The 27,499-nt window shown below is 34.2% G+C and overlaps 1 protein-coding gene across 1 annotated transcript in view; it reads right to left on the bottom strand.

Moving 5' to 3' along the window:
- Positions 1 to 27,499, bottom strand: part of BIRC6 (baculoviral IAP repeat containing 6) — a 177,162-nt gene that overhangs the window by 97,628 nt on the left and 52,035 nt on the right. The window contains 14 exon segments of the mRNA XM_006094357.3: positions 2,036 to 2,135; positions 2,375 to 2,734; positions 3,506 to 3,693; positions 14,099 to 14,233; positions 17,005 to 17,138; positions 17,965 to 18,112; positions 19,710 to 19,807; positions 20,795 to 20,926; positions 21,012 to 21,176; positions 21,963 to 22,096; positions 23,287 to 23,465; positions 25,312 to 25,443; positions 25,931 to 26,020; positions 27,098 to 27,258. Of these exon segments, the coding sequence (XP_006094419.1) occupies positions 2,036 to 2,135; positions 2,375 to 2,734; positions 3,506 to 3,693; positions 14,099 to 14,233; positions 17,005 to 17,138; positions 17,965 to 18,112; positions 19,710 to 19,807; positions 20,795 to 20,926; positions 21,012 to 21,176; positions 21,963 to 22,096; positions 23,287 to 23,465; positions 25,312 to 25,443; positions 25,931 to 26,020; positions 27,098 to 27,258 (2,156 nt within the window).

Below are 27,499 nucleotides of genomic sequence, written 5' to 3'. Positions count from 1 at the left end.
ACATACATATATACACACACACACACACACACACACACAAAATAGTAAGTTGTTAGTATAAAAGCAATCAACTCTACATAAAGACTTAATTTAAAACATCAGACCAAAAATAAAAAAATAGAATATAGATTAATTCTATAAAGTACCTATCTACTCTTCTTTTAGCCAATTGGTCTTTAAAAATTTCACTAGATGCATTAATAATATCACATTGTAATACTTGATTTTCGTTTTCTTAAACTTTGTTTCACTTCTTATGTTATGGAGTTACAACATACATTGGGGGTAAATACAAGGTAAAATTATAAGGCTGAAATAACATGTAGGCATTACTATCACTAAAAAAATCCCTTAGCAAGGTCCTCTAATGGAGACAGATACAGCTTATCTCAAACATTGTTTTCCCCCTGACGCATCACTGTTTTTTAGCTCTGTACCATATGAAGTAGATGGTTTACTTGAATGTTAAGGTCACACAAAGAGGTAGTATGTGTTTTTGTGTAAGCACTATAATCACACTCAGCATGAGATGCTCACACTAAGGAAAGGCAAAAATGATCTGAAAGGAAAGGAAGAGCAAATTTGCAACGCTCATCTCACACACACTTCAGGATTAAGCTCAATTAGTGAAACACGAAGCAGAATCATTAATAATACTTTAGTTCTTTTTACTTTTTATTGGGCTGGAGTGAGGGGCAGCTAGTAATCTTTACACCTACATTTTATAGTAAAGGAACCCAAGTAAATAAACCCAACTAGAGCAATTCTCAATGGAGCTAGTTTAAAAGAAAATAGGCAGTTACCAATACTTTCCTAAACAGAAAAACAATTAAACCACACCAAAAAAAAAAAAAAAAAAATTCTCCTCCTTAGAAAGTTTATGCCCTATAGTCAATTCCATAGATTAAAAAACAAATCACAGTGTAAACTACTGCTCACATTTCATAAGACTGCACAAGAAACTAGTTTAAATATTATACACACTAACATTGTTACCAATGAATGATTAATTGGCAGAAAACACCATTTCAACTTTTGCTATTTTTAAAAAACTCTCTTCCATAGAGAATAAATATGCAATAGAGTAAAATAAGGTTCAACTGTTTATATAATGAAAAGTGACACAGGCCCTGGCTGGTTTGGCTCAGTGGATAGAGCATCGGCCTGATGACGAAAGGGTCCCAGGTTTGACTCCCATCAAGGGCTCCTACCTCAGTTGCAGACTCCTCCCCAGCCCAGGCCCTGATCAGGGTGTGTGCAGGAGGCAACCAATCGATGTGTTTCTCTCACATCGATATTTCTCTCTGTCTTTCCCATTCCCCTCCACTCTCTCTAAAAATCAATGGAAAAATATCTCCGGGTGAGGATTAAAATAAATAAACAAAAAAAACTGATACAGTATGCAATATATTCGTATACTGCCTCCTATAAAACACGCTTAAGGATTTTGTTGAATTCCACTGCTCTGAAACCTAACAAAGAATTGGTAGGATTATAAGGTAAAAATCGCCTATAGCTTATTAGTAAACATGATCTATTTGAAACCACCTATCAGGATCATAGGTCTCTAGCACGTAAAGCAGGGTATAAGCTTAGTTAAAATTTCAATTATCCAGAGACTATGAAGTGTTATTAATCTTACTCGGTTATTGTAATCTTCAGTAAATCTTTCTGTTATTCTCAAGAAATGGTTCCAATAACAGAATGCTAGTCTGAGAAATACTACTTTAAGTGTAATTTCTACTGTAATGTTATTTGAGCAGCTACATTGAAGGCAAATATTGTTAAGTATAGTTCAACAGGCAAGATTCATTAAAAACAAAAAAAATCAAATCCATTGTTTGGACAGAACTAGTGAACCGATTCTGCAGCACTGTTCCATTCAATTTGGTGAGCACATATCTTGAGCCTTTGGTAAAGGGTACTTACCCAAGAACAAATGTATTTGCAAAGAAAAATCAAACTACAGAATATTAAGTCTTCAAAAAACCAACAGACTAGGCAAGAAAAATATTTTAAGAAAGACAAAGATTACCTGAATGCATTCGTTCTATAATAATGGACTGGTGAGGTGGAGGTTGAAGAAAATGTGAAGCATGAGAAATTGCAAGGGCTAGACCAGAACCGAGTGGATTCTAGAAAAGAAAAAAGTATACCTCTATATTGATATTATTCTTGCTCTAGAAAAACTAGTAACCATAATATCAAAATAACAAGTTTCACTGTCTAATATTCATTCTATAATATTTTATAAAAACAATCAAATTTGCTATATTAAGTGGGTAAAATAAAATTTTGCCTTCTAAAATTAGCATGTATTTCAAGTTATTTTTAAATGTCTAAGCAAATACCTATTTAAAATATGATACTTTACCATTCTGGACTTGTTGGAATTTTTGTTATGTGCAGCAAGATTGACTGCTGGGGGATCAATAACTGAGCCTGGGAAAAGTTGTGCAAGTTCAGCATTAATCACAACGGAAACTGCTTCATTAGGTGGTGTGAGTGGTGGAGTCATAAAAAGTGGTGTTGTTTTTGGAGTGGGTGGAATAACATCAGATGGATGAATGAAGAATCCAGGGGCTGCCACTGGGTTAGAAGGCACAGAGTTGTGAACAGAACCACCGACTGCTGCTACTGCTGCTGCTGCTGCTGCTGACGTTGCTGCTGCTGCTGAGGCTGCCGCAGCTGCTGCAGCTGTTGTCTGATGTAACTTGGCTTCCAGCTTTGCTTTCTGTAAAAAAAGAAAAAGCAACAAATATAGACTAACCCTGCCCACCTAAATTGTGGGGAATACTACATGGGTATACAGGATAAACATGAGTAACTGTATCCTAGATAAATAAAAATGAAATTAAATAAAAAGTGGACAACACACACAAAGGGTATTTCTTTGCTATGTATATTTCATTAAAAATCTGATATAAAATTTCCTGAGCATTTGGGAACTAGGACTTTCTCAAATCAAAGATGGCAAGGAAGAAAAAAAAAAGAAGAAAACAAAGTTCTCCTAAATACAAAATGTTAACAGGAAATGGACTCTCGTTTGTTCCCTAACCTGGTACAATTTGTCACCTAGAATTGCATACACTATTTTTAGACCATGATGAAATCTCCAAAACGTCATTATGACTAAATTTTAAATTACGTTAATTTGACTGGCCCTTAAAATATTGTTTTAGATTCTTCAATCCATATTAATAGCAAATGGTAACTACAATGTTTGACCAATAGTGTTTAAACATATGTAAGAATGGATTTTACATAAAGATTGCAAAAAAATCATCAATTATATTATTACCTAAGTTGTATATCAAATAATGTGTATTTATATAATTTTTTATTTAAACATATCACAAAAACTTTACCTCAATTTTTGTAGAAAATGCTTAGTTCAGATCGGCCAACCTACTTTCCTTTATGAAAATAATGGTCATTTTTACAGTACTTTTTCAGCTTTTGAAGTTTAGAGACAGCATGAACAAAGAGCCAAATGGTCTCCAACCTGTTGCTGAAGCTTCAAAAGCTGCTGCTGTTTCTCTTGCAGCACCTGTAGCTGTTGCTCGGCTGAAGCCATTGCATGAGAGAGAGACTGCAAAGCTACCTGGGCTGCTGAACTCAGGGCTGTCGAAGCTTCCCCAACTGTCCCCGTTGATAGTCCACCTACTGCAGGAGTAACCCCGAAGGAACTCACTGGCATAAGACAAGGGGGGAAAAAAACAGGATGAAGAAAACGTTCACAGAGAAACACATTCAAAGTACCATACTATTATGACACTAAAACTATAGTTGATTTTCATTTTGAAAGACAGAAATCTAGAGAGTATAAGTAAGGGAATCTTAATAATAAAAGTCTATTTGTAATAACAGTATTCAAGTTTAAGTGATCCAGGAATGACTTCTAAATCAAATAAAAATTAGTCAGTATACATTTAAATTTAAAAGTATTTTCAGCATAGTCTATAACAAGAGAAAAAAAGGACCCAGCAATTCCACTTCTGGGTATTTATCCAAAGAAACCCAAAACACTAAATCAAAAAGACATATGCACCCATATGTTCACTGCAGCATTATTTACAATTAGCCAAGATATGGAAGCAACCTAAGTGTCCATCAATAGATGAATAAAGTAGTGCATATATATAATGGAATATGACTCAGCCATAAAAAATAAAATCTTGCCATTTGCAACTACATGGATAGACCTAGATAGTTTTATGCTAAGTGAAATAAGTCAGACAAAAAAAAGATAAATGCCAGATGATTTTACTTATATGTGCAATATATATTAAAAAAAGAAAGAACAAGCAGAACAGAAACAGGCTCATATATACAAAGAACATTTTGATCATTGCCAGATGAAAGGGGCTTTAGGGAAATGCGTGAAAAACATGAAGGGATTAAGAACAAATCGGTAGTTACAGAATAGTCACAAGGATGTGAAGTGCAGCATAGGAAATACGTCAATAATATTGTAATAACCATGTACAGTGTCACGTGAATACTAATTTAAACACAGTGATCACTTCATAAGTTATATAAATGTCTAATCACTAGGATATCTATCTGAAATTAATATAATATTGTATGTCAACTGTAATTGATAAGTAAAAAATTATTTTTAAAAATATTTTCAGCATAGAAACTTCATTTAATATAGCTAAAATGAAAATACAAAATGAGAGTGACCCTTACAGTGTAAGACAATTTGAACATAGGAAATAAACTGAAATTTGCTTTACAAAGATTTCTTACAAGCAACAATACTTCATTCTCCCTTCAGACCAAAAAAGCTCAAAAAATCCTCAATTATAAGAACATCATTTAGCCCTAGCCGGCTTGGCTCAGTGTATAGAGCGTCAGCCTGAGGACTGAAGGGTCCTAGGTTCGATTCTGGCCAAGGGCACATGCCTGGGTTGTGGGCTCGTTCCCCAGTAGGGGGTGTGCAGGAGGCAGCCAATCAATGCTTCTCTCTCATCATTGATGTTTCTATCTATCTCTCCTTCTCTCTTCCTCTCTGAGATCAATAAAGAAATATATCCCAAAAAAAAGCATCATTTAAAATGACTGATAACACTTACTCATTTTAAAGCACATTACAGACAGTCTGGTTTGCACAAAATATGTAAAGCAGTTTCCTACCATAAGCTTCCCAGAACACTAATATAGAGAGAGGCATGTTCAATTCACAGTCAAATAGTAGGGCCCATACAGCTTACTCATGAATATTACCATCATTAAAAGTCTATAAAATCCTACAAGTTAAAAAATTTCTTTGACTTTCCACTTCACTGTTATTCAAATATAGATCATAGAAGAACTATTTTCCCATTAAATATTGATGGAAATAAAAATTTTTGGAAAACTTTCAAAAAAGCTGGGATAAAAACAACACAACTTAATCAAAGAGGTCATCACACACAAAAAAGAAATAAAGGCCAAGTCTAATCAATAGCATTAATACTTATTATAACAGGCCTTTACTAGAAAGTTATATTGGGGAAAGACAATTGCTACAATAATAGCAAATGTTTATTGTGCATTACCAGTGACACTGTTTTCCTTAACTACTATATTCAACAGATGAACAACCCTGAGGGGCAGATACTATGATTCTGTTTTTTTAGGTGATTCAGTAAAGAATGGCTCAGAGAAGTTACCCTGTAGAGCTGATGGTGGTCAAACTAGGATTGAACCAAAAGCAATATACCAAAGCCAATGTGAGGCACGGTGCCAAGCATAGAACTTATATCAACTCATTTATTCTTTACAATGGCACATAAGTAGATATTATTCTTATGCACTTCAAAGATAATGAACCTAAAGTTGAGAGAAGTATGATCATAAATCCTTAAAAGGAAAAAGAAGAGGTAATCTGACAGTCTATCTTAACATCCAACAATGGCTGTATTAGACCAGGATTCAGATAAACTATTAAAAAATTAAGCTACAATAAACAAGATAGCAGTAACAACAAAACTGTGCATAGCCTTTTAACAATAATAAAAACAATAAAAACATTTCCTCAACTCACAAAAACATATTTATTACAATGCAGCCATACCACACCTCATTTAACTTACAGGAATACAACTATACAAACTTGGTCAAAAAAAGAGCAATCAGCGGGTTGGTTTGGTTCAGTGGTTGCAACGTCAGCCTGAGAACTGAAGGGTCCCAGGTGCGAGTCCCATCAAGGGCACGTACCTGGGTTACAGGTTTGATCCCCAGCCGGGGCGCATGATGGAGGCAACCAATTGATGTACTAGTATCTCTCTCACATTGATGTTTCTTTCTCTCTGTCTCTCCCCCTTCCCTTCCACTTCGTCTAAAAAAAAAAAAATCAATGGAAAAAATAGCCTTGGGTGAAGATTGACCAAAAAAAAAAAGCAATCATATCTCATATAAGCTGTGTGCCCCAAACTAAAATCCATCTGTCTGCTCCATCTAGTTTTCCACCAAGGCGACTCTAGAGGGAAAATACTGGACTTACTGAAGCACATATGTTGTACTTGTACTGTTGGGAGTGATTTTCAATATTAACCATGTGTACTCTAGCCCTTTACTAATTTTAAAATCTAGCGCCCAAATCCTACTTATGGGAAAATTGTTACAACAAATACATAAGAGACATAAGCAATCGAAGAAAAATACGTTATCATACTACTACAAAACTAATTTTAAAATCTTTTGCATGGTCTGAGTTTTTCAATACCCTTTTCTATTTTTATAATAAGGGCTTAAAAAACTAGATATAAAAACATAAAGTTGAGAACAAGACAAAGATATTATCACCATTTCTATTATATCATGCAGAAAGTCCTAGGAAGCACAAAAGAGTAAGAAAAAGAAAAGATATAATGATCAGAAAAACAACAAAGTAAATTCTCTTTATTAATAGATTACATGATTGTGTATATTAAAAAAAAACCTAGGAATCTACAAACTATTAGAATTAGTATATTAATATAGTAATGTTATCAGCTACAAGATTAATATACGCAAAGCAATATTTCTATTAGTAACAAAAGAATGGAAATAAAACTAAGAAAAATATCACTTAAAATAGCATAAAAAATCAAACAGCTAGGTAAAATCTAAAAAGAATGTGCTTTTACTTTTACACTGAAAACTACAAAACATCACCTAGAGAAATTGAAGATGTAAATATTTTAAAGTATATATCATGTTAACAAACTGCAAGGCATAATATTAACATTTGGTCAATTCTCCCAAACTGATTTATATTCAAGTCCCAACTTAGAAAATAATAGGCTTTGAGTATATATACTGATAAGCTGATTCCAAAATTTAAATGAAAATACAGACATCAAAGGTACAGCATAATGTTTGCAGCTAATAACTGGATTATATACTTGAAAACTGCTGAGAGTAGGTCTTAAATGTTCTCACCTCAAAAAGGAAATAGTAATTACGTGAGAGATTGGAGATGTCAGCTAATCATTACCAAAGGTGGCAATCATTTTACAATATAGCATAAATGTATCAAACCAATACTTTGTACACATTAAACTTGCTCAGTGTTATGTCAATTATATCTCAATACAGCTGGAGGAATATTGTTAACACAAAAAACCTAGAATCTTTAAGAAAAACTATCTTTAAGAAATGAAAGCTAATAGAATCCACTCCTGGATATATAACCAAGAGAACTAAAAACAAATTTCACACATAAACTTAATACAAATATGTTCACTGCAGTATTTTGCTTAACAGTCAAAAAAAGAAAAAGACAAATGTCCATTAACTGATGAGTAGATAAACAAAATGTGGTATACCCATATATTTTTTAAAGTGGTTGTGTCCATACAATGGAATATTATCTATCTATAATAAAAAAAAGTGTTATATGCTAATCCTTCCAGACAACCTTCCAGGAGAAGCAGGGCTTCAAGGGAAGTCTGGATCCCGGGTGCCTGCCGGTGGCTGGAGGGCTGGAGGGAAGCCCAGGTCGCAGGTGCACAAATTTCGTCCATCGGGCCTCTAGTGTGTGTGTGTGTGTGTGTACGCCTAAGTGACCGCTAGACCAGTCACTATGACGCACACTAACCACCAGTGGGCAGACGCTCAATGCAGGAGCTGCCCCCTGGAGGTCAGTGTAATCCCACAGTGGGAGCGCTGTTCAGCTGACCAAGGGGCACCAGACGCAGAGCTCACAGCTGGCCCTCGCAGACCAGAGACCCAAGCGGAGCAGCAGTGAGCCTACGGAGCGGCAGCGGCAAGCACAGTGGTGCTGGGATGAGCAGGAGCGGCAGGCGGCGTTGGACTGCTGGTTTCAGCCCAATCCCCACAGGCCACGCCGAGGGACCCCACCATGCCCCAGGCCTCTAGTTTATTCATAAAAAGGAATGATGTATTGACATGCCAAATGAATGAAACTTGAAAACATTACACTAAATGAAAGAAGCCAGACAAAAAGGCCACATATTGTATAATTGCATATTTACATAAAATGTCCAGGGTAGAAAAAATCCAGAGACACAAAATGAATTAGTGATTGCCAGGAGATGGGAGGAGAGGGAAATGGGAGTGACTACTATTGGCTATGGCATTTCTTTTTGTAGTGATGGAAATGTTCTGGAAATACATAGTTGTGATGACTACACACCACTGTGAAACTTTCTATCAATATTTTAAATATACCAAAAAAAGAAAGGAAAACAAAGTTTGTGGATTTAGACTATCAGATTTCAAGACTTAAAAGTTACAGTAATTAAGACAATGAGGTACTGGCATGGGCTAGACTAACTAACCAATGGAACAAAAATAGATTAACATAGATAGCAGACCCATGACTTAAAACCAGTGGTTCCCAACGTGGGGCACACACTCCACAGAGGGGCAATTTGATTTTTAAAGGAGGGTAATTCGAGAATGAGTTATTAACAGTGAATTTCTTGCATTTCTTATGGTTCTAGGGGCCTCATACACAGTATATAAGTATATATTGTGATGTATTTATGCATTTCAGTTCTCTATGTTTTGAAACTTATTTGCTATTTTTCTTATCACTTCATATTATTATTATTATTTTAAAACAATTTCTTAGTGATTTCTTCCTCAGTATTTCAATTGTCCTTTGATTCTTTTATTTTTCTTTTTCATGGATGCCATGTTCTTTGGAAGCTTGTTTAGACAAAGTTAATGTTCTTTTAGGCTTCCTCCATGTGAATAGAAGTTCACTTTTTTAATAAGAATTATATGTCACAAAGTGGGCATCAGGGTTTTAGAGATGCTTAGGTGGGGCACGGCCAAAAAAGGTTGGGGGAACCACTGCTTTAAACAGAGGCAACACTGCAGCAGAGTCAAAAAAAAAAAAAAAAGGTAGGTGTTTTTTTTTCCCCACATTGGTTACACAGCAAAAGAAAGAACTAATATACTAACATGAACTAGAAGATAATACCCACAGTATAAGGAGATATTTAAAAATTGAAAATTATAACAATTATAGTGATGAGATGTAACATACATGAAACTGAACACAAGAAAAAACAGAAAACAGGGCAAAAGCAATTTTTGAAGAGCTATGGGGCTCAGATCTCTCTATAGCTAATGCAAGTAAGGATTCAAGAAGCCCTAATAATCTCAAGCAAGATAGAGATACTGAATGAATATGAATGAATCTCACAAACAGCTTGAGTACTGACAGTGAACTTAAAAAAGGAATAATAAGACTGACAGGTTATGTCTAACAAAAACAGTGTAAGGTAAAAAAGATAAGGAAATATTACCTTTAAATCACTAGAATAATAGCTAACTTAGAATTCTAAAATAAAACATAAAACTGTATTTCAAGAATGAAAATGACACCTATTAATCCAAATAAACCAAATATAAAATGCTATTGCAATATTCAGATAAATTTAATTATGTATTGAAAATCAGATACCATAGAACTGATTATGCTAATTATGGTAAATGTATCATGACACATTATAGTTAACTTAGATGATTATGATAAAAACAGCACCAGTTATTAAAGAGGATGTCCATATTATTTAAGGTACTTATGTATATGTTACGTAGAGGTAAGTAATATAATACCTAGTATTTTTTTTGACATACTAAAGGGAGAAAAAAATGATATATGTGGAAAGTATCAATTATATTGGAATCTGAATAATGGCTATGTGGTTTATTCATCTAATTATCCAAAAAATATTTGAAAATTTTCCAATAAAACTAAGTTACTTCATGAGTAGACAAATTCAAAAAGGAGATCTTACAGAGTAGTTTCAGATATAAAATCATACCAGATCAAAGTTCAAAAGAAAAATGAAAATGGAATTATGAGATAAATCCAAATGAATATTAAATATAAAAAATATAATAATGTGTGAAATTAAAATACACTTCAAGTTAAAGTATAAAATCACAATGCCATATAAATTGGGAAGATAATAAATAATGTTCAAGATATGGTAAAAGCAGCAACAGGACTTTCAGATGACAACAGTATGTCTACATTATGATCTTTGTAACAACAGTTAATAATAGTAAAAAGTAGAAAAACAGGCCAATAAAAATGTAATCACCAAAAGAAGAAGAAAAAAAGATACATCTGGCAAGATGAGAAATATAATATATTAATTTTAAAAACCAGTGGATTTAAATGTAAATATATAGTGATTACATTAAATGTACATTAAATATTCCAGCTGAAAGACAAGTATCAGAATGGATTATAAAAGGCAGCTATGTGTTGGTTTTAAAAATATGTGTCTAAAATATAAGGAGAGAACAAAAAGTTGAAAGTAAAAAGAAGGAAAATTATATAATATACAAATAATAACCAAAAGAAAGCTGATGCTAGGTATATAAATATCAAACAAATTACTTTTAGAAAAAAATAGCAATATTAGAGATAAAAAAAGATAACTCATGATGAAATATTCAGTTCACAAGAAAGTAGAACCATTCTAAATTTGTGCTGTCATTTCAAAATGTATTAAAAAAAATAAGTGATGAAACTAAAAGACACATTTAACACCAATCTTCTTAGCTAAAAAATATCAAAACACTAATAGCTAAAGTCATGAGTACACAAAAAGCAAACTTGCACAAATGCAGATATAGAATACACTTCACTAACAAGTGCTAAGTAGACATTATTGTCAAGCATTCATGGAATATTTATAAAAGCTGACCCTCCACAATTCCTAACATATTTTGCAAGAATGATAATCAGAGTATTTGTTCTGACCCTACAGCAATTAAAAGAGGAATCAATAACAAGATAACTAGAAAATCCTCATATATTTGGAAATTAAGAAGTACATTTCTTTAACATTACTTACTAAACTTGAATATATGACAACCCTATGAAGCAGCAAATCTACTCTTACATTCATATCTAAGAGAATACTATATCCATTAGTAATAACAATACCACAATGGAACAACACAAATGTTGACCAACAGCATACAAAGCAATAGTGGATATATAAATTTATTTTTATTGATGTAATGGAATCTTAAACAGCAATGGAAAAAGACCAATGATCTACATATATGCAATGATATGAGTGAATTTAACAATCATGACATTGAACGGAACAGACCAAAAAAAAATAAATTCAATTTTCTATCTGATAGAACCTACTCAACTAGTGCTTAAGACTGCATAATTAGCCCTGGACGGTTTGGCTCAGTAGATAGAGCGTCGGCCTGCAAAATGAAAGGTCCCAGGCTCGATTCCAGTCAAGGGCACATGCCCAGATTGTGGGCTCCATCCCCTGTGGGGGGCTTGCAGGAGGCAGCCGATCAATGATTCTCTCTCATCATTGATGTTTCTATCTCTCTCTCTCCTTCTTCCTTCCTCTCTGAAATTAATAAAAATATATTTTTTTTAAAAAAGAATGCATATTTAATTGGTTATACAGAAAGAATAAAAAACAAGAAATGATTACTCGAAAAGTTAGGACATGCCGAAACCGGTTTGGCTCAGTGGATAGAGCGTCGGCCTGCGGACTGAAAGGTCCCAGGTTCGATTCCGGTCAAGGGCATGTACCTGGGTTGCGGGCACATCCCCAGTAGGAGATGTGCAGGAGGCAGCTGATCGATGTTTCTCTCTCATCGATGTTTCTAACTCTCTATCTCTCTCCCTTCCTCTCTGTGAAAAATCAATAAAATATATTTAAAAAAAAAAAAAGAAAAGTTAGGACAGTGCTTATTTACCTTTTGAAGAGTGTGAGAGAGAAATGAATGGAAGGGGACATGAAGACACCCTTTAGAGTACTAGAAATACTATTTCTTGATTAGGTGGTCACAATAACAGTTTACTAGAATGCTGAGATAAACTGCTGGCCTATACAACTGTTTTCAGCACTTTTCAGTATGGGCATTATATTTCACAATCAACATGTTTCCCCAAAAAAAGTAAACAGAAAGTTGAGAGACCATGGTCACCTTCTGTGGTACCCAAATGTTAATCAACAGTATAGAAAATAAGTAATGGATACATGAATTTTATTTTATTCAGACAATAGAATCTTGCGAGTTCACAAGGAAAAAGGACTAACTACATATATGCAATGATATGGATAAATTTAATAATCATAATGGTGAACAAAAGGCAGGATTTTGCCCTAATGTTTAATAAAAATCCTTCTGCTATAGGTACTCTCAGCCTGAATAGAATACAGAGGTAACTGCTTGTATAGGCATGGACTACCTTTAGAAACAAACAAACAAACAAAAAACAGTTCCGTGGCTTCCTTTGCAGGAGAGGAAATGGTGGGCAATATGAAGGAATGCTTTTATTTCTCAAACCTACTCTTTTATCGGTTTTAATTTTTAAAACTTCTTATTCAAACACATTAATTTTCTTAAAATAAAAATCTTAGATAATTTTATGATAGTTCTAAGAAAGAATTTAAGTTACAACTAAAGAATATCTGAAAGTTCAATTTCTTGTCATGTCTATTGTAGTATAAACATAAATTTGTACAAAAGTGACTATTATAGTCCAAGAAAACAAAAACAAATTTTGACCCTTTTGGCATCTGCATGTAAAAGAAACATTACAATTTAATTTAATTTTAAATTGAAACTATCATCATTATACATAAGCCATGAATTTCACTTAGTAGTTACTTCCACAATTGGAAGATATAAGATGATTCTATATAAAAAGTACTCAAATAAAGAACTAGCCGAACCGGTTTGGCTCAGTGGATAGAGCGTCGGCCTGCGGACTCAAGGATCCCAGGTTCGATTCCGGTCAAGGGCATGTATCTTGGTTGCGGCCACATCCCCAGTAGGGAGTGTGCAGGAGGCAGCTGATCGATGTTTCTCTCTCATAATGTTTCCAACTCTCTATCCCTCTCCCTTCCTCTCTGTAAAAAATCAATAAAATATATTTAAAAAAAAAAAAAAAGAACTAATAAGTTTCTTGTAAAACCCTTTGCCATTGTGAAGCCAAGGACAAGTTTAAATTTTCCATGACTTCTCTTGCAAATTGCTTTTACTTTCTATTTCTGTTAAAGTTTTAGAAGATAATAAAGATATACAAAATGAGACATCCCGTTGATTATTCATTTAAAACATCAGCAAAACCACACTATTCAACATACTCAAATATTGGTTCATAAATCTGAAGTTGCTTTAAACTCATCTCACACTTCTCAAAGCATTGCACCAAATATACCTTTAATTTCAACTGAAAGAAATAAAATAATATGATGCCAAAAATACACACAGGACTGACATCAACTGATGATTATTGAAACTGGATAATGGAAATATAAAGTCTATTGTACTCTTCCTCTTCCCTCTATTTTCATTACGTTTAATATTTTCCAAATTAAAAAAACTTCTCAATATGCACACACATAAAAAAAAGATAAGATTTAAAGTAGTGCACTAGAGGTTAAGAAAAAAAAATCCTATGAATAGATTTAGAAAGTATAAAACTCCCTCCTATTAATAAATTTCTATTTAGCATGACAGTTAAAAAACTTTTAAGTACTGTAAACAGATATTTAAATACTTATATATCGCTTAATATTTATTATAGCTTATAATATATAATAAAATAATGTATATAATAAAAGAAGGTATATACCAGTAAACGTACTTGCATCATCCCTTTCAATTCTCGTTCCATCACTAGTTGACACACAAGTAAAGTGTAGGGGTTCAACTTCTAGAAGACCAGTGAGAGATGTGAAACTACCCTCAGCAGCTGTGCAACTACTGACCTTTCCATTTCCTAATGCAGAAAAGACACAAGTTTTATAATATGTGAATAAATCTTTAAAAGGCAAAAGTCATATGAGAATTATAGTGCTAGTCCAATTTTAATTACAGATGGCGTATAAACAAACACACAACCCTTACATAATGCTTCACAATTGACATGGTATTAAGAAAACTCACAGCAGAAGATACTGTCCTTGTTACAAAAGCAGAGTTGCATAAAAGCAACTCAGTGTCCATTCACATTAACAAGAAACAATACGAGTGATATAGATTTTAAGTGAGAAAAAAATAATAAACCAGCTACTTACAATAGCTATTGCCCAATCTGTTAAGTATGCATAAAATCAGAATACAATCTATGATATCAACTGTATAAATATGACACTAAATAAATAAACATTCCAAAGTATAAACAAGATCTCTAAATGTTTCTTTTTATTTGTATATATTGTCAATTTTCTAAAATGAGGCATACTACTTTATAATCATACAGTTTAAGTTAGCACATACAGTAAAAAAAAAAAAAAAATCACATGGTCACAACTATCCTATATAATAAAAGCCTATTTATGCTAAGTGTCCGGTCGTCCGTTCAACCAATCAAAGCATAATATGCTAATGATATGCTAAGATCGCTCAACCACTCGCTATGACATGCACTGTCCTCCAGGGTACAAACAGTTGACCGGTCGACCAGTCTCTATGTCATGCCCTGACCAACAGGGAGCAGACGCTCTGACTGGTAGGTTAGCTTGTTACTGGGGTCCAGCCAATCGGGACTGAGCGAGAAGGCCAGATAGACCCTGGAGCCCTACCGCGGTCCCTCCCCGGCTGGCCAACCTCCCGCATCCCTCCCCGGCCCGATTGTGCACCAGTGGGGTCCCTCAGCCTGGCCTCCACCCTCTCACAATCTGGGACCCCTCACGGGATGTCGGAGAGCCGGTTTCAGCCCAATCCCACAGGCCAGGCCGAGGGACCCCACTGGTGCACAAATTCATGCACCAGGCCTCTAGTGTGAACAATAAAAGCATAGCAATAAAACCACAGCAAGAAAAATGGGTGGATGAACACAAAAGAAATAAGGGTGTATGTAGTAAAGGGAAAGGTTATCTTTAGTTCTTTCAATTTTCTGGAGTTAATACTACTTTAAACATAACTAACAGCTAAAGTGAAACAGAAACTCAAGATGGAAAAAATGAGGATATATAAAAACTGCTACCAACAACTGAAAGACTAAATTAAAAGCAACAGTAGCCCTAGCCGGTTTGACTCAGTGGATAGAGCATCAGCCTGCAGACTAAAGGGTCCCAGGTTCAATTCGGGCCAAGGGCACATGCCCGGATTGCTGGCTCAGCCCCCCAACCCCCCGCCAGTAGGGGATGTGCAGGAGGCAGCCAATCAATGATTCTCTCTCATCATTGATGTTTCTATCTCTCTATCTCTCTCCCTTACTCTCTGAAATCAATTAAGAATATATATATATAGCCGAAACCGGTTTGGCTCAGTGGATAGAGCGTCGGCCTGCGGACTGAAGGGTCCCAGGTTCGATTCCGGTCAAGGGCATGTACCTGGGTTGCGGGCGCATCCCCAGTGGGAGGTGTGCAGGAGGCAGCTGATCGATGTTTCTCTCTCATCGATGTTTCTGGCTATCTATCCCTCTCCCTTCCTCCCTGTAAAAAATCAATAAAATATATTTAAAAAAAAAAAAAATATATATATATATATATATATATATATATATATATATTTTTTTTTTTTTTTAAAAGGAACATTAAACTGCTATAACCTTATTTTCCAACCTCCCATCAGTGCCTAATATAGGGTCTGACACATGTCTTAAAAAAATATATTTATTGAGCACTTAATACAAGAGTAAAAGGACAGGCCCCAGTTCTCATGGAATACATTTTCTGTATCGAAGGTTATTTCATTAAACAACTAATTATACAATTGAACTTTTTTAAAGTGCTATGTTTTACTTAAGGGAAGTTCAAAGGACTAATGAAGGGAAATTAGGGGGAGCGGGCATAGGCTGCAGTCGGACATCCTTAGTGCTGCCAAGGAGGCAGAAAAGGCTCCTGCCACCCACTGCTGCACTCGCAGTCCTCAGCCTGGCTGGTGACTGAGTGGAGCTCCCCCTGTGGGAGCGCACTGACCACCAGGGGGCAGCTCCTGCATTGAGTGTCTGCCCCCTGGTGGTCAGTGCATGTCTATAGTGACGGGTCATTCCTCCACTAGGGTCAATTTGCATATAACCCTTTTATTATAAGGATGTTACAGTCCATTCAATCCTAAAAGTATATTCTTCAGAAATGTATACAATACATATAACAATGTGCACAAAGTTTTCCTCAGTAGGGTGTAACGGTAGATGCAGAAAATTATTTTTCTTTCTGCATCTTTGCTTATTACATAAGTACATATTAATTTTATTTGTAATATAAAATATGTTCTTTACTTTAAAGAGAGCAAAAACACGCCAAATAAAAGTGAAAAGACTACAACAAAAAATAAAATTTTAAATAGTCTCTTTTAAGTATTAAAGTCAAACTGACATGCAATGAAACATAAAAAACAAGTTCATAACTCTTTCAAAAACATCCTTAATAATGGTGGGTGGGGGATTAAGTAGGAAAGTCAAATAGTTAGTGATTCACATATGTTAAGTTCTAAATTTTAGTTTTTAAAGATAAAACATAGTAACTATAATCTATGAATGCAATGGTAGCTTAAATACAAGTTTTAAAATCCAGAAATTCCTTTAATAAAAGAAGTTACTACCTGAAAGGACATCCGACAAATCAATTTCATCTGATTGAACACCAATGCTGCTGTTGTATACATTTTTACAAGTAGAGCCATTCATTTCTAAATCAAAGAGGACTGGATCAAATGGTGAGCTATATAATCCATATCTGAAAAATAAAATAATGTCCTAAAAATTTTCCTGTCAGCCATCTAATTAACAAATTATCTATTTACTTGGTTTTAAAAGAAGTTTGAGACAGGGCAGAAAGAGATGCTAACCAGGTTTAACCCATTAAATTCAGTGAATCTCAACTGTGATCCCTGTAAACCTATACTCCAAAAGACAAGGTCCAGAAAGAGTCAACAAATGTGATTCCAATAAGCTGGCAGCTAATGAATCCAGACTGAATCTTCTTCTGCAGATTGAAGCATGGAAGAGATATGAGGCAGCCATTCCTCACCACAATCACATTTGTTGACAGGAAAAAGTACAAAGGCTTTGAGTAAAATTTCATCAAAATCGAGATTTCCAATTTAAAAATGTTACAAAACCATTGTGCCACTCAATTTCTTATTTCATTATGTTGAAGTTTTAGGTAATTAATCAGGAGATAAAGAATACTAGTTAAGGACTATAAGTGACTTACATAATTCTGCCTATGAAGTTTTAACAATAGAGAAACAAATTATCTTAAATCCTTCTTCCATTAGCAAGAAATAGAACTTTTAAATATTTTCTTATTATTAGCCTTATGAATAACAATCTTCAGGACTTTCAAAACTGTTAAAGAGAATCATTTCAGAAAAAGAAGAAGAAAAAAATGGGAAAAGAAAAGCTTAGGCTAAATATCATTTGGGAAAAGGTTAGGTATAATTTAAATACATTTTTGTAAGAAAAATGGTTTTTAAGCAAATATATATGTGACAGTACTATGCAAAGGTGGTTCCATGTCCAGAAAGGCCCACTATTAGTCATTATATCTATTAAAATACCTTGTCTGAAGTAAAGCCTCCATTGGCGTTAGCCTGTCCTGTAACTGTCTGGACACAGCAGTAAGCAAAGATGCGCAAGCTGTACTGCACCCAGCCAAATCTTCATCTTTAACATAATTCAGTAAGACAAAATACCAATAGACAGAACCTAAAAACAACAAAAATCAACATCTCCTCATTTTTCTCTAACAAAGAAAACTTCAGATTACATATTTATCAGTGTCTCCTTTTCCTAGACTTTCTTACAACTTGCAATTTACAAAGAAGGACCAACTTCCTTGTATGACTAAGAGGACACTGACAAAGAATTTCAATCACATTTTTGGTCAGTATATCAGGCTAACTACACATTTAGATTTTCAATAACATGAGATGACTCTGAGGGACATTTTGGAATAGTTAGAAAAGTGTAAAGATGTCAGGGCCTTCAAGCCATCCATCCTGAAATACTGTTTCTCTGTAGCTCTAAAATTTTCAAGAACAATGGATGGCATCATTGAGTTACAACTAACACACCTTACTAAGCAAGTGAATGCAGTATAGTTATTCTATACTGCCAGTTAAATACAGACCAACATTGCTTAAAAGATGATTGTGGTGATGTATTTTAAGACTCTTTGATAAAATTTGAGATATCTAAGTAAGTACACACCAAAATTTAAGCATCTTACCCTCTAAGGCTACTGTCAACAAAATATTTTAAACAAAAAAGACTATTAAAGTGATCAAGTCCAAAATATCCTACTCTATATAACATAGAGTTAAGAGTTTTGTCCACTATATGTTCAAAGTAAATATAAACAGACTATCTAAATTAAGATAGTGCCTAGCCGAAGAGGCTCAGTGGTTGAGCATCGACTTATGAACCAGGAGGTCACGGTTTGATTCCAGTTAGGGCACATGGCCAAGTTGCAGGCTTGATCCCCAGTGATGTTTCTATCTCTCTCTCCCTCTCCCTTCCTCTCTGAAATCAGTAAAAATGTATTTTTAAAAATTAATAATAAATTAAGATAGTGATAATACCCATTTACCAAATAACTCTGAGAAAGCTTTATTTCCTGGTATACCACAAAGATCAAATCCTTATGAAATATATTTATCTCATTGAGATAACATGTTGAATGGGTTGGTCATTTATAAAAGAAAACACAGTAAGAAATGGCTACTAAAAACACAGCATTAGGTTTAAAAGGGCATATCAGTATCCTTTCACAATAACAATATAAAACAGCAAAAGACATTTTAAAAAATTTTTAATCTTCATTACCTTATGCATATGCTACTTTAGGGGATTGCTTTCTCAATTCCTACTTCATAATTACATTCATTCTTAAATGACATTACCAGTCTTCAGGTGCTAAAAAAAACCCCACTGGCCCCTTTTAGAGAATTTCAGTTGACTATAGCTGCTACCAATCACACACATCTCTGATCACTTACTAGCATTTCAGTTTGTGATATCTAATCTATAGTCAGTAAAAACACCACCAAACTCAATAATTTCAATGAAATTAGAAAATGTATATATTAAGATTATTTGATATTTATACTTATCTATCCCACTTTTTCCTAGCAATATTATTAAACAGAAAGTACCTGCCCACCCAATCAGAACACAACCACTTAAAAAGATAAGCTACAGAAAAAAAGGGGAAATCGACAAAAAACTTATTAAATAATCCTAAGTATATTGTGAAATATTTCCCATGACTACAGTTACTAGTGATTAAACTAATTTCACATACCACCAGTTGCAGCTGCAGGTAAAAATGACATATTATCAAGTAAAGCCTTCAATAGAACAGATCCAAATCCTGGTTGACATGGGTCACATTTTCCATTACTGAAAAGTTTTAAAAGAAAAAATTTAAATGCATTGATACTCAAGATCCAAATTCAACTGAAACATGGTGCGGTTCTTTTAAAAATCTTCTAAATGTATTCATACTAATCACAATAAAAATCTGCCTTAAAGCCCTATAAACAGGCAAAAAGATAGTAAGGACTAGTTATACTAAGGGTCTTTGTAACTGTTTTCTTATGCATTAAACCATTCACTTTACCAAAAGGGACTGACAGGCAGGTACAGTCAATATTGACTATTAGCTTTTAAACACTCCTACGTAAGAGTCTCAGGATCTAGAGAAAATGATCTGGTCAATATTACAAATAAACCTGGTAAGACTGTCATATAACAGGGTACAAGGCTTCGGGTGAAGGATCCAAAGACAACCAGGGAGAGTAAGAGTAAAGGTGGGGAAAGAGTTCCCCTTACCAAACTACCTAAACTGCTGCTAATAGGCAGAGAAGCCTATTTACTAATAGGTTTATTTAACATAACATTTCCCCCTAAAAACCCTAAATTCTTTCTTAGAATCTCATCAACTTTTACAAATTCTCTTAAGTTATACATACATTCAACAAGGTTCATATTACACTAGAGCAGTGGTTCTCAACCTTCCTAATGCCGTGACCCTTTAATACAGTTCCTCATGTTGTGGTGACCCCCAACCATAAAATTATTTTCGATGCTACTTCATAACTGTAATTTTGCTACTGTTATGAATCATAATGTAAATATCTGATATGCAGGATGTATTTTCATTGTTACAAATTGAACATAATTAAAGCATAGTGATTAATCACAAAAACAATATGTAATTATATATGTGTTTTCCGATGGTCTTAGGTGACCCCTGTGAAAGGGTCGTTCGACCCCCAAAGGGGTCGCGACCCACAGGTTGAGAACCACTGCATTAGAGACAAGGTATCACCTGCCAAACTGCAGCTGCATCTACAAAGTAAACTTTCAAATTAAAAAAACACCAACCTAATGCACAAGGCTAGAAATCGGGCACACTTATGGGCTATGCTTCGTCCTGCCTCAAAGAAGCAAACACGTACAATATCCGAGAGACATTTTCGTGTTTTTGAAAGCAAGCTCTCATTTCCTTCCTTTGAGCTGCAAAACAATAGCACACATTTGAACTTGCATTCATAACATCCAAAAAGCAATCATCAGCGGTAGTAAAATCTTATTTATTAACCTTCCAGGTCCATTGGAATGTACTCCTGCTAACCAACAAAGAGTATCCAACACGAGGCTCTGGGCATGTTCTGTGATTTGGCCATCATCATCTGCTTTTCTACAAAGGGTGTTAAGAAGCTTCTCATGAAATTCTGAAAACTGTAACATGGCACATCGTTGTACTCTACAAAAAAGAAAATATAAATACATTAACAACCAAAATAAAACAGACTAGAGCTATCACAAGCTGGTTGGTCATATGCTTCATTTTAAATCATAAATATTACAATTTTTTAATATGTTTTAATGACTTTTACATTTTTTAGAGAGAGGCAGTGAGAAGGAGAGACAAAAAGAAATATTGATGAGACACAGAAGCATTCATCAGCTGCCTCCTGCATACCTCCTCCTCCTGGGGATGGAGCCTGCAACCTGGGCATATGCCCTGACCAGGAATTGAACCGGCAACATCTCGGTGCACAGGACAATGCTCAACCAACTGAGCCACACCAGCCAGGGCAAAATCATGAATATCACAATTTTTTAAAAAAACTTTTGAAAATAAATATTACAGTGAAATGTCAGCCTCTGAACTTAATGTTACGGTATTAAGGGATTTAAAATAGTATGTAAGCAATACTTGGCTTGTAGAAAGTTTTAAAAGAAATAAAGTTAATAATAATGTATTATATTCTGGCATAGTGAGTAAAACTTCAAATTATTTATTTCTTTCCTCATGCTACAAATATTGTATTCCTGGTATATACCAAGCAGTATATAGACACTAGGGTTAAACCAATGAAGTAGAAAGATAATTCACCCCTGAATGAGATTACAAGTTCTTAATAAAAGAAATGAAAATTTTAAAAGATTTTTCAAGTTAGATTTTAAAATATTGTTGGTATATTTATTCTTCTTTTGTATGTACTTTAATTACTATAAGAATAATAGGGAAAGGGAATGAGGTTACCTTTCCTTAGAAATTGACGTTTTCTTAAATCTTCGAATTGTGACTGAGACCTCTTGAAGTAAGTCACAACCCCGGAGGTTTTCAGCTTTACGAGTGCCACTTGCATTTTCATTCTTAACATTAGATGATTTTTCCTAAATATACAAAAGTAAATAATTGAATGAACAAATTATACTATAAAGTATTTACTATTAAGTTTTCAAATAAAGGCCAATAACTAAATTATGACTATCATAACATCTTAAATTAAAATGAGTTTTTACCTTATATTCAGTAAATGACTAATTTCCCTCAGAATTATAATAGAAGAGAAAAAGACATAGTTATTAAAGTTAATACCCAATGGTTGAGATTATAATGCCAACATCCTGAATCCAAGTCCCAGCTACAGCACTTAGAAGCTACATGAGATATGACAGCTCCCAATCTCTAATGTTCACTCACTTTCAAAAACAATTTTTTTAATCCACACTGGAAGATTTTTTAAATTGATTTTAGAGAGAGGAAGGGGGAAAAAGAGAGAAACATCGATGCTTTGCTTCCCAGAGGTGTCCCCACTGGGGATCAAACCCACAACCTAGGTATGTGCCTTGACTGGGAATCAAACCTGCAACCTTCTATGGTGCACGGGAAGATGCTCCAACCAACTGACCCACCTGGCCCCAGCGGTTCACTCACTCTCAATATGAAAAATGGAAATAATACTTGCACCTGCTCTGCCTATCTCATTTATTTTTAAGGATTAAGTCAGATAAAGTGCACAGAAGTCCTTGAAAAATTAGAAAACCTGTATAATCATAAGATGATTGGTATTACTGATATTGCTACTGTTGCCTATGAATAATGATGATAAACAAAATCTCTATAAACTTCAGGAAAACCCAAGATCAGACAATTATGAAGAGACTAACTAGTTGCAGAAAATCAACCATGAATATTACAATTTATCTCTAAAATCACTCCCCAACTTCTCTTTCTACATAATCAAAAAGTAAAAAAAAGTGATGAGTTACCAGTAACAGGCATTAAATCAAACTTTCTCACTTAAAGAAATAAATATTATGACCTAAAATAATGTAAAGGGAGGTACTAGCTAACAATTACTCCTTACTAAATATACCTTATGCAATTTACGTAGTTTGCTTAAAGTTAATTCAAAATATTTTCTTTTCAATATTTTTTAAGTCACTGTAAAAAAAAAAAATACGAACTAATGATCTGCTGAAAAAAACACACAATGGTCATACTACTTCCAACAGTGTGTCAAATCTCATCTACAATGTCTAAAACAGAATTGTTATAGTTCAAAATAACTGTTTCATACCTTGACTGCTGCAACTTTTGCCAAGAGTGAAGCAAGTGAATAACCCTTGTTACTCTGATGTTTCAGGGATGGAAGTCTTACTACAGGACGCATGCCGCCGTTACAGATCTCATCTGTTCCTCGTTCATTCACTGCCTTGACATGGATTAAAAACGAACGATATTTTCCTCCTGCCATACCTAGAGGAGCAGCATAGAATGGGATAAATAACTGAATCACCAAAAGGGCAAATTGTTTTTCATCTTCATAATGAAAGTTAAAAAAAAACTTAAAAAAAAGAAAACACACAGTTCATAATTCTTTCAATATTACACTGCTATTTTAGTATAATATAATTGAATACCTTCCTATATTCAACTGGTAGCCAAAAAACAAAAAGCATAGGAGTTACATGAGTAGCATTAAGAAAAAATTTTTTAGCTGTTGGGCATATTTTCCCCAAAAAGTTAATGATTCTAATAACAAATTTTTATGAACCACAGAAAAATACAAAGAAAAAAACTGTCATTAAGGCACCACCCATATGTGTATCCACACAATCCTTTTATGCATCCATGCACACCCATACAAATAAACATTATAGTATTAATAGTTGAAAAAGCGAAGGTTTTGGGGTCATTACCTGGGTTTGAATAATGACTGCCATTTATAAGGTATATGACAAATTAACCTCTCTGTGGTTCAATTCCTTCAAACGTAAAATGAAAATAATAGTACTGACCTCAAAGGTAGCTTAAACATATAACTGCATGGATCAAATTAATACACTCATCAGCAAACCATCAGCCTATTGCTGCACCAACAGATATTAAATTTTCCTGTGATTATAACCTTTGTTGTTTTCCACGGATCTGCCTGTCTACCATGCTAGCACTACACTATTACCTTCTTTTTTGTTTATTTTGGTTTTTGTTAATCCTCACTCAAGGATATTTTTCCAGTGATCTTCAGAGAGAGTGGAGGGAGGAGGAGAGACAGAGAGAAACATCAATTGAGAGAGACACATCAATTGGTTCCCTCCCACACCTGGGATAAGGATCGAGCCTGCAAACCAGGTATATGCCCTTGACCAGAACTAAAGGTAAATGTGTGAATGTAGATAAACATTATGAAGGAAGCATATGTAAATTAAAAGTTATTTAGATGGTCAGATATTTTCTTGGTTTGGGAAAGGATCTCCACACCCCACCCCACCTCCAAATTTACTTTAATAATAAGGGGGTATTTTGTTTGTTGGCTTTTTTTTTTTTTCACCCTTGGGAAACTGGGAGAAGCTAAAATAAGAGTCCTACTGCAATATCTATTATCTATATAATTGCCAATTATTTTAAAGTATACATTAATTATAATTTATGTTTACTTGAGACACTCAAAATGTTACATCTGATACGTATCAAGAACACTCTTCTATAAAAACCATCTTCAGAGACTATATTTTAACAATATACAGTAAACATGACAAAACACAGAACTCTCCAACTGATGGGAAAGGGATACATGTCAGGGCATATCTGGCAACTTTAAAGAGCTTTGTTAGATCGCACAAAAGTCACCCTGTATTCACTTTATGCTTTTTCAAAAAGCACTAAGACCTCTCAGACAAAGAAAGTAGGTTCAGAAAATTTCACATTAAAAATAGTCATTTATGCCCTAGCTGGTCTGGCTCAGTGGATAGAGCATCGGCCTGCGGACTGGAGTGTCCTGGGTTCAAATCCGGTCAAGGGCACATGCCTGGGTTGCAGACTGGATCCCCAGTAGGGGGCATGCAGGGGGCAGTCAATCAATGATTTTCTCTCATCACTGATGTTTCTCTCTCCCTCTCCCTTCCTCTCTGAAATCAATAAAAAAAAATTTTTTAAAGTAATTTATGAAGAAAATGATGTCAGCTACCAGGAAATTGGTGGAATTGCTAATAAAAACCCCAAATAAAACAATATCTTACTTTTTGTTGGATCATGTTTTTTTTTTTCTATTTTTAAAATTGGGTCATTATTTATTCTGATTTGGTAAAATATGTTACCTTACCTTTAACAAGTTTGGGACTTGTTAATGTCAACATCCCAGCATGCCCTGATAGATCAAGGCCACTAGCAAGCCATACTGGCCCACATAGAATGTCTTCTTTATGATCTTCTAAAAATGGACATAATCTAAGACCTAAAAAGAAAAATATACATTTTCTTTTAAAGTGGTTGATAATGTAAAGTGTAATATTTAATAGGCAAATTCCCATCACATTTACATGTATTACCACCACACAAAATACCATACTTAGAATGTGTTCAAGTATGAATTCACTATCATGATAAGGAACTATAATAATCAATTATCTGATATATTATGGTTTTTTTCCATTCCCATTTTATTTACATTCACTTTGATTTTCAATAGTAATAATAAAACCATGACATAATTTCAAATCCCAACATATTAAAAAACAATAATGCAAGTAATAGCGCAGCTGTGTTCAAAAAGATGAGCTGAAAGTTAAAGCATTTGGCCAAAGCAGAATTACAGGTTACTTTTTAATCATGTTCTCAAAACCAAGTTTTTGCAAGCCATAAGGAAATCTGTGCCCAGAATGATGCATTTGGATCACTATTCCTTTTACTGTCATGGACAACAGCTCTATAATGTAACTCACACTGTGATTCCTCTACATCCATGTGCTGCATTTCTTCATTCAAATCAACCAGGGACGGTTTTCCATTTTGTTCCACTTCAATGTTAAGAGCTGGAGACAAAGGAAAGGTGATCTGCCTATCTACTGCTGTTTCTAGAGGACAAAAATATTAAACTTAATTTACTTAATATCAATGATTTATGTGCCTAAAATTCTAAAATTTTCTATAAAACTGGGAACTGTTGTGATTTTCATCACAGATGCTACAAAATGGTTGTCAGGAAGAAGAAAATTAGATTCAATTAATTGTTCATACACTCATCTCTTTTTTAATCATGGTAAAATATTCACCTGAAGAAATAATTTGCTGGCAACTGAACTAAAAGTTCTTACCCTAGGCTGCAGAGTACAAGCACCCAAAGAGTTTTAAAAAAGATCAATGTCTAAGTCTTAAACCAAATTAAATCAGAATCTGTCATATTTCAAAAGGATACAAACATACAAAAATTCATACACACACACACACACACACACACACACACACACATTGTTTTAAATAGGAAAATTTTCAAGTTTCATTGTCTTTAACCCCCTGGACCCCCTGGGTAAAGTAGCCATTTTACTCTAAAATTACCCCCTGCCTTTTCAATTAACCTATTAAGAAGAAAAGGCTGACAAGTAACATCTAGTTCCCAATATGCTAAATGTGTAGAATCTTTTTATATTTCAATATATCAAATTCTAAATTTGTGACAAAGATAAATAGAAATGGGTATATTTCTGGCATGACATGAAAGGTTGGGTTTCACTAGTAACCTTACAAGAAAATGACTTCCATAACAAAGTCCTTTTCCCAATCAATTCTCCTCTTAAAAAGAGTAATGTATCAAGTTTAATAATGCTAAAAGTGAAACTAATTCACAAAGGAACTAACTGTATTTCCCCAAAAAGTATGATTAAATTATTTAAAAGTTTATGCAATTCTGAACAATACTGAGTTACTGAAAAGCTCTAAAGTATTCCCAGGATTAGCTTTTGTAAGTAAAATCACCAAAAGTAGAGCAGAAAATATTGGGGAAGGGGATGAGAGCAGGAGAGGGAACCGGCAATCCTAGACAACGAATTAGTTTTTTAAAGAAACCAACTACAAGATAAAATCTTCAAATATAAATTTTGACTCATTCTTACCATTGACTTTCCCTAAGCCCGGAGCTTTATTTTTCAGCAATGTCACCTGTATCTGTGGAATATTGGTGATGTTTGAGTTCAAAACGAATTTGAAGTCCACATGTCCAACCATACAAGCCTTCGGTAGAACCAATTCAAATACATGCTCATCCCAACTGTTGCTGTCAAATAAGAAAGAATATGCTAAATAAAGCAAAAATCTTCCTTCAGCCATAACCATATTACAATTAATATCACATTTTACACTGTGATTTTTAGCCTCCAACAAAACTTAATGCTTCTCCATTCAGGAGAGAAGATAAGCAGCTCCCAACCCAGAGATTACTTAGGGCCATGAATCATCTTACTTTAGGAATCCATACCTGCCTTGGGAACTATACATTAATAAATCCTTTTTGCTTA

The sequence above is a fragment of the Myotis lucifugus genome, unplaced genomic scaffold (assembly GCF_000147115.1).
Source record: "Myotis lucifugus unplaced genomic scaffold, Myoluc2.0 scaffold_134, whole genome shotgun sequence".
In the NCBI taxonomy this organism is placed as follows: Eukaryota; Metazoa; Chordata; class Mammalia; order Chiroptera; family Vespertilionidae; genus Myotis; species Myotis lucifugus.
Note: the sequence above shows the minus strand (reverse complement) of the source record. Positions and strands in the feature narration are given on the sequence as shown.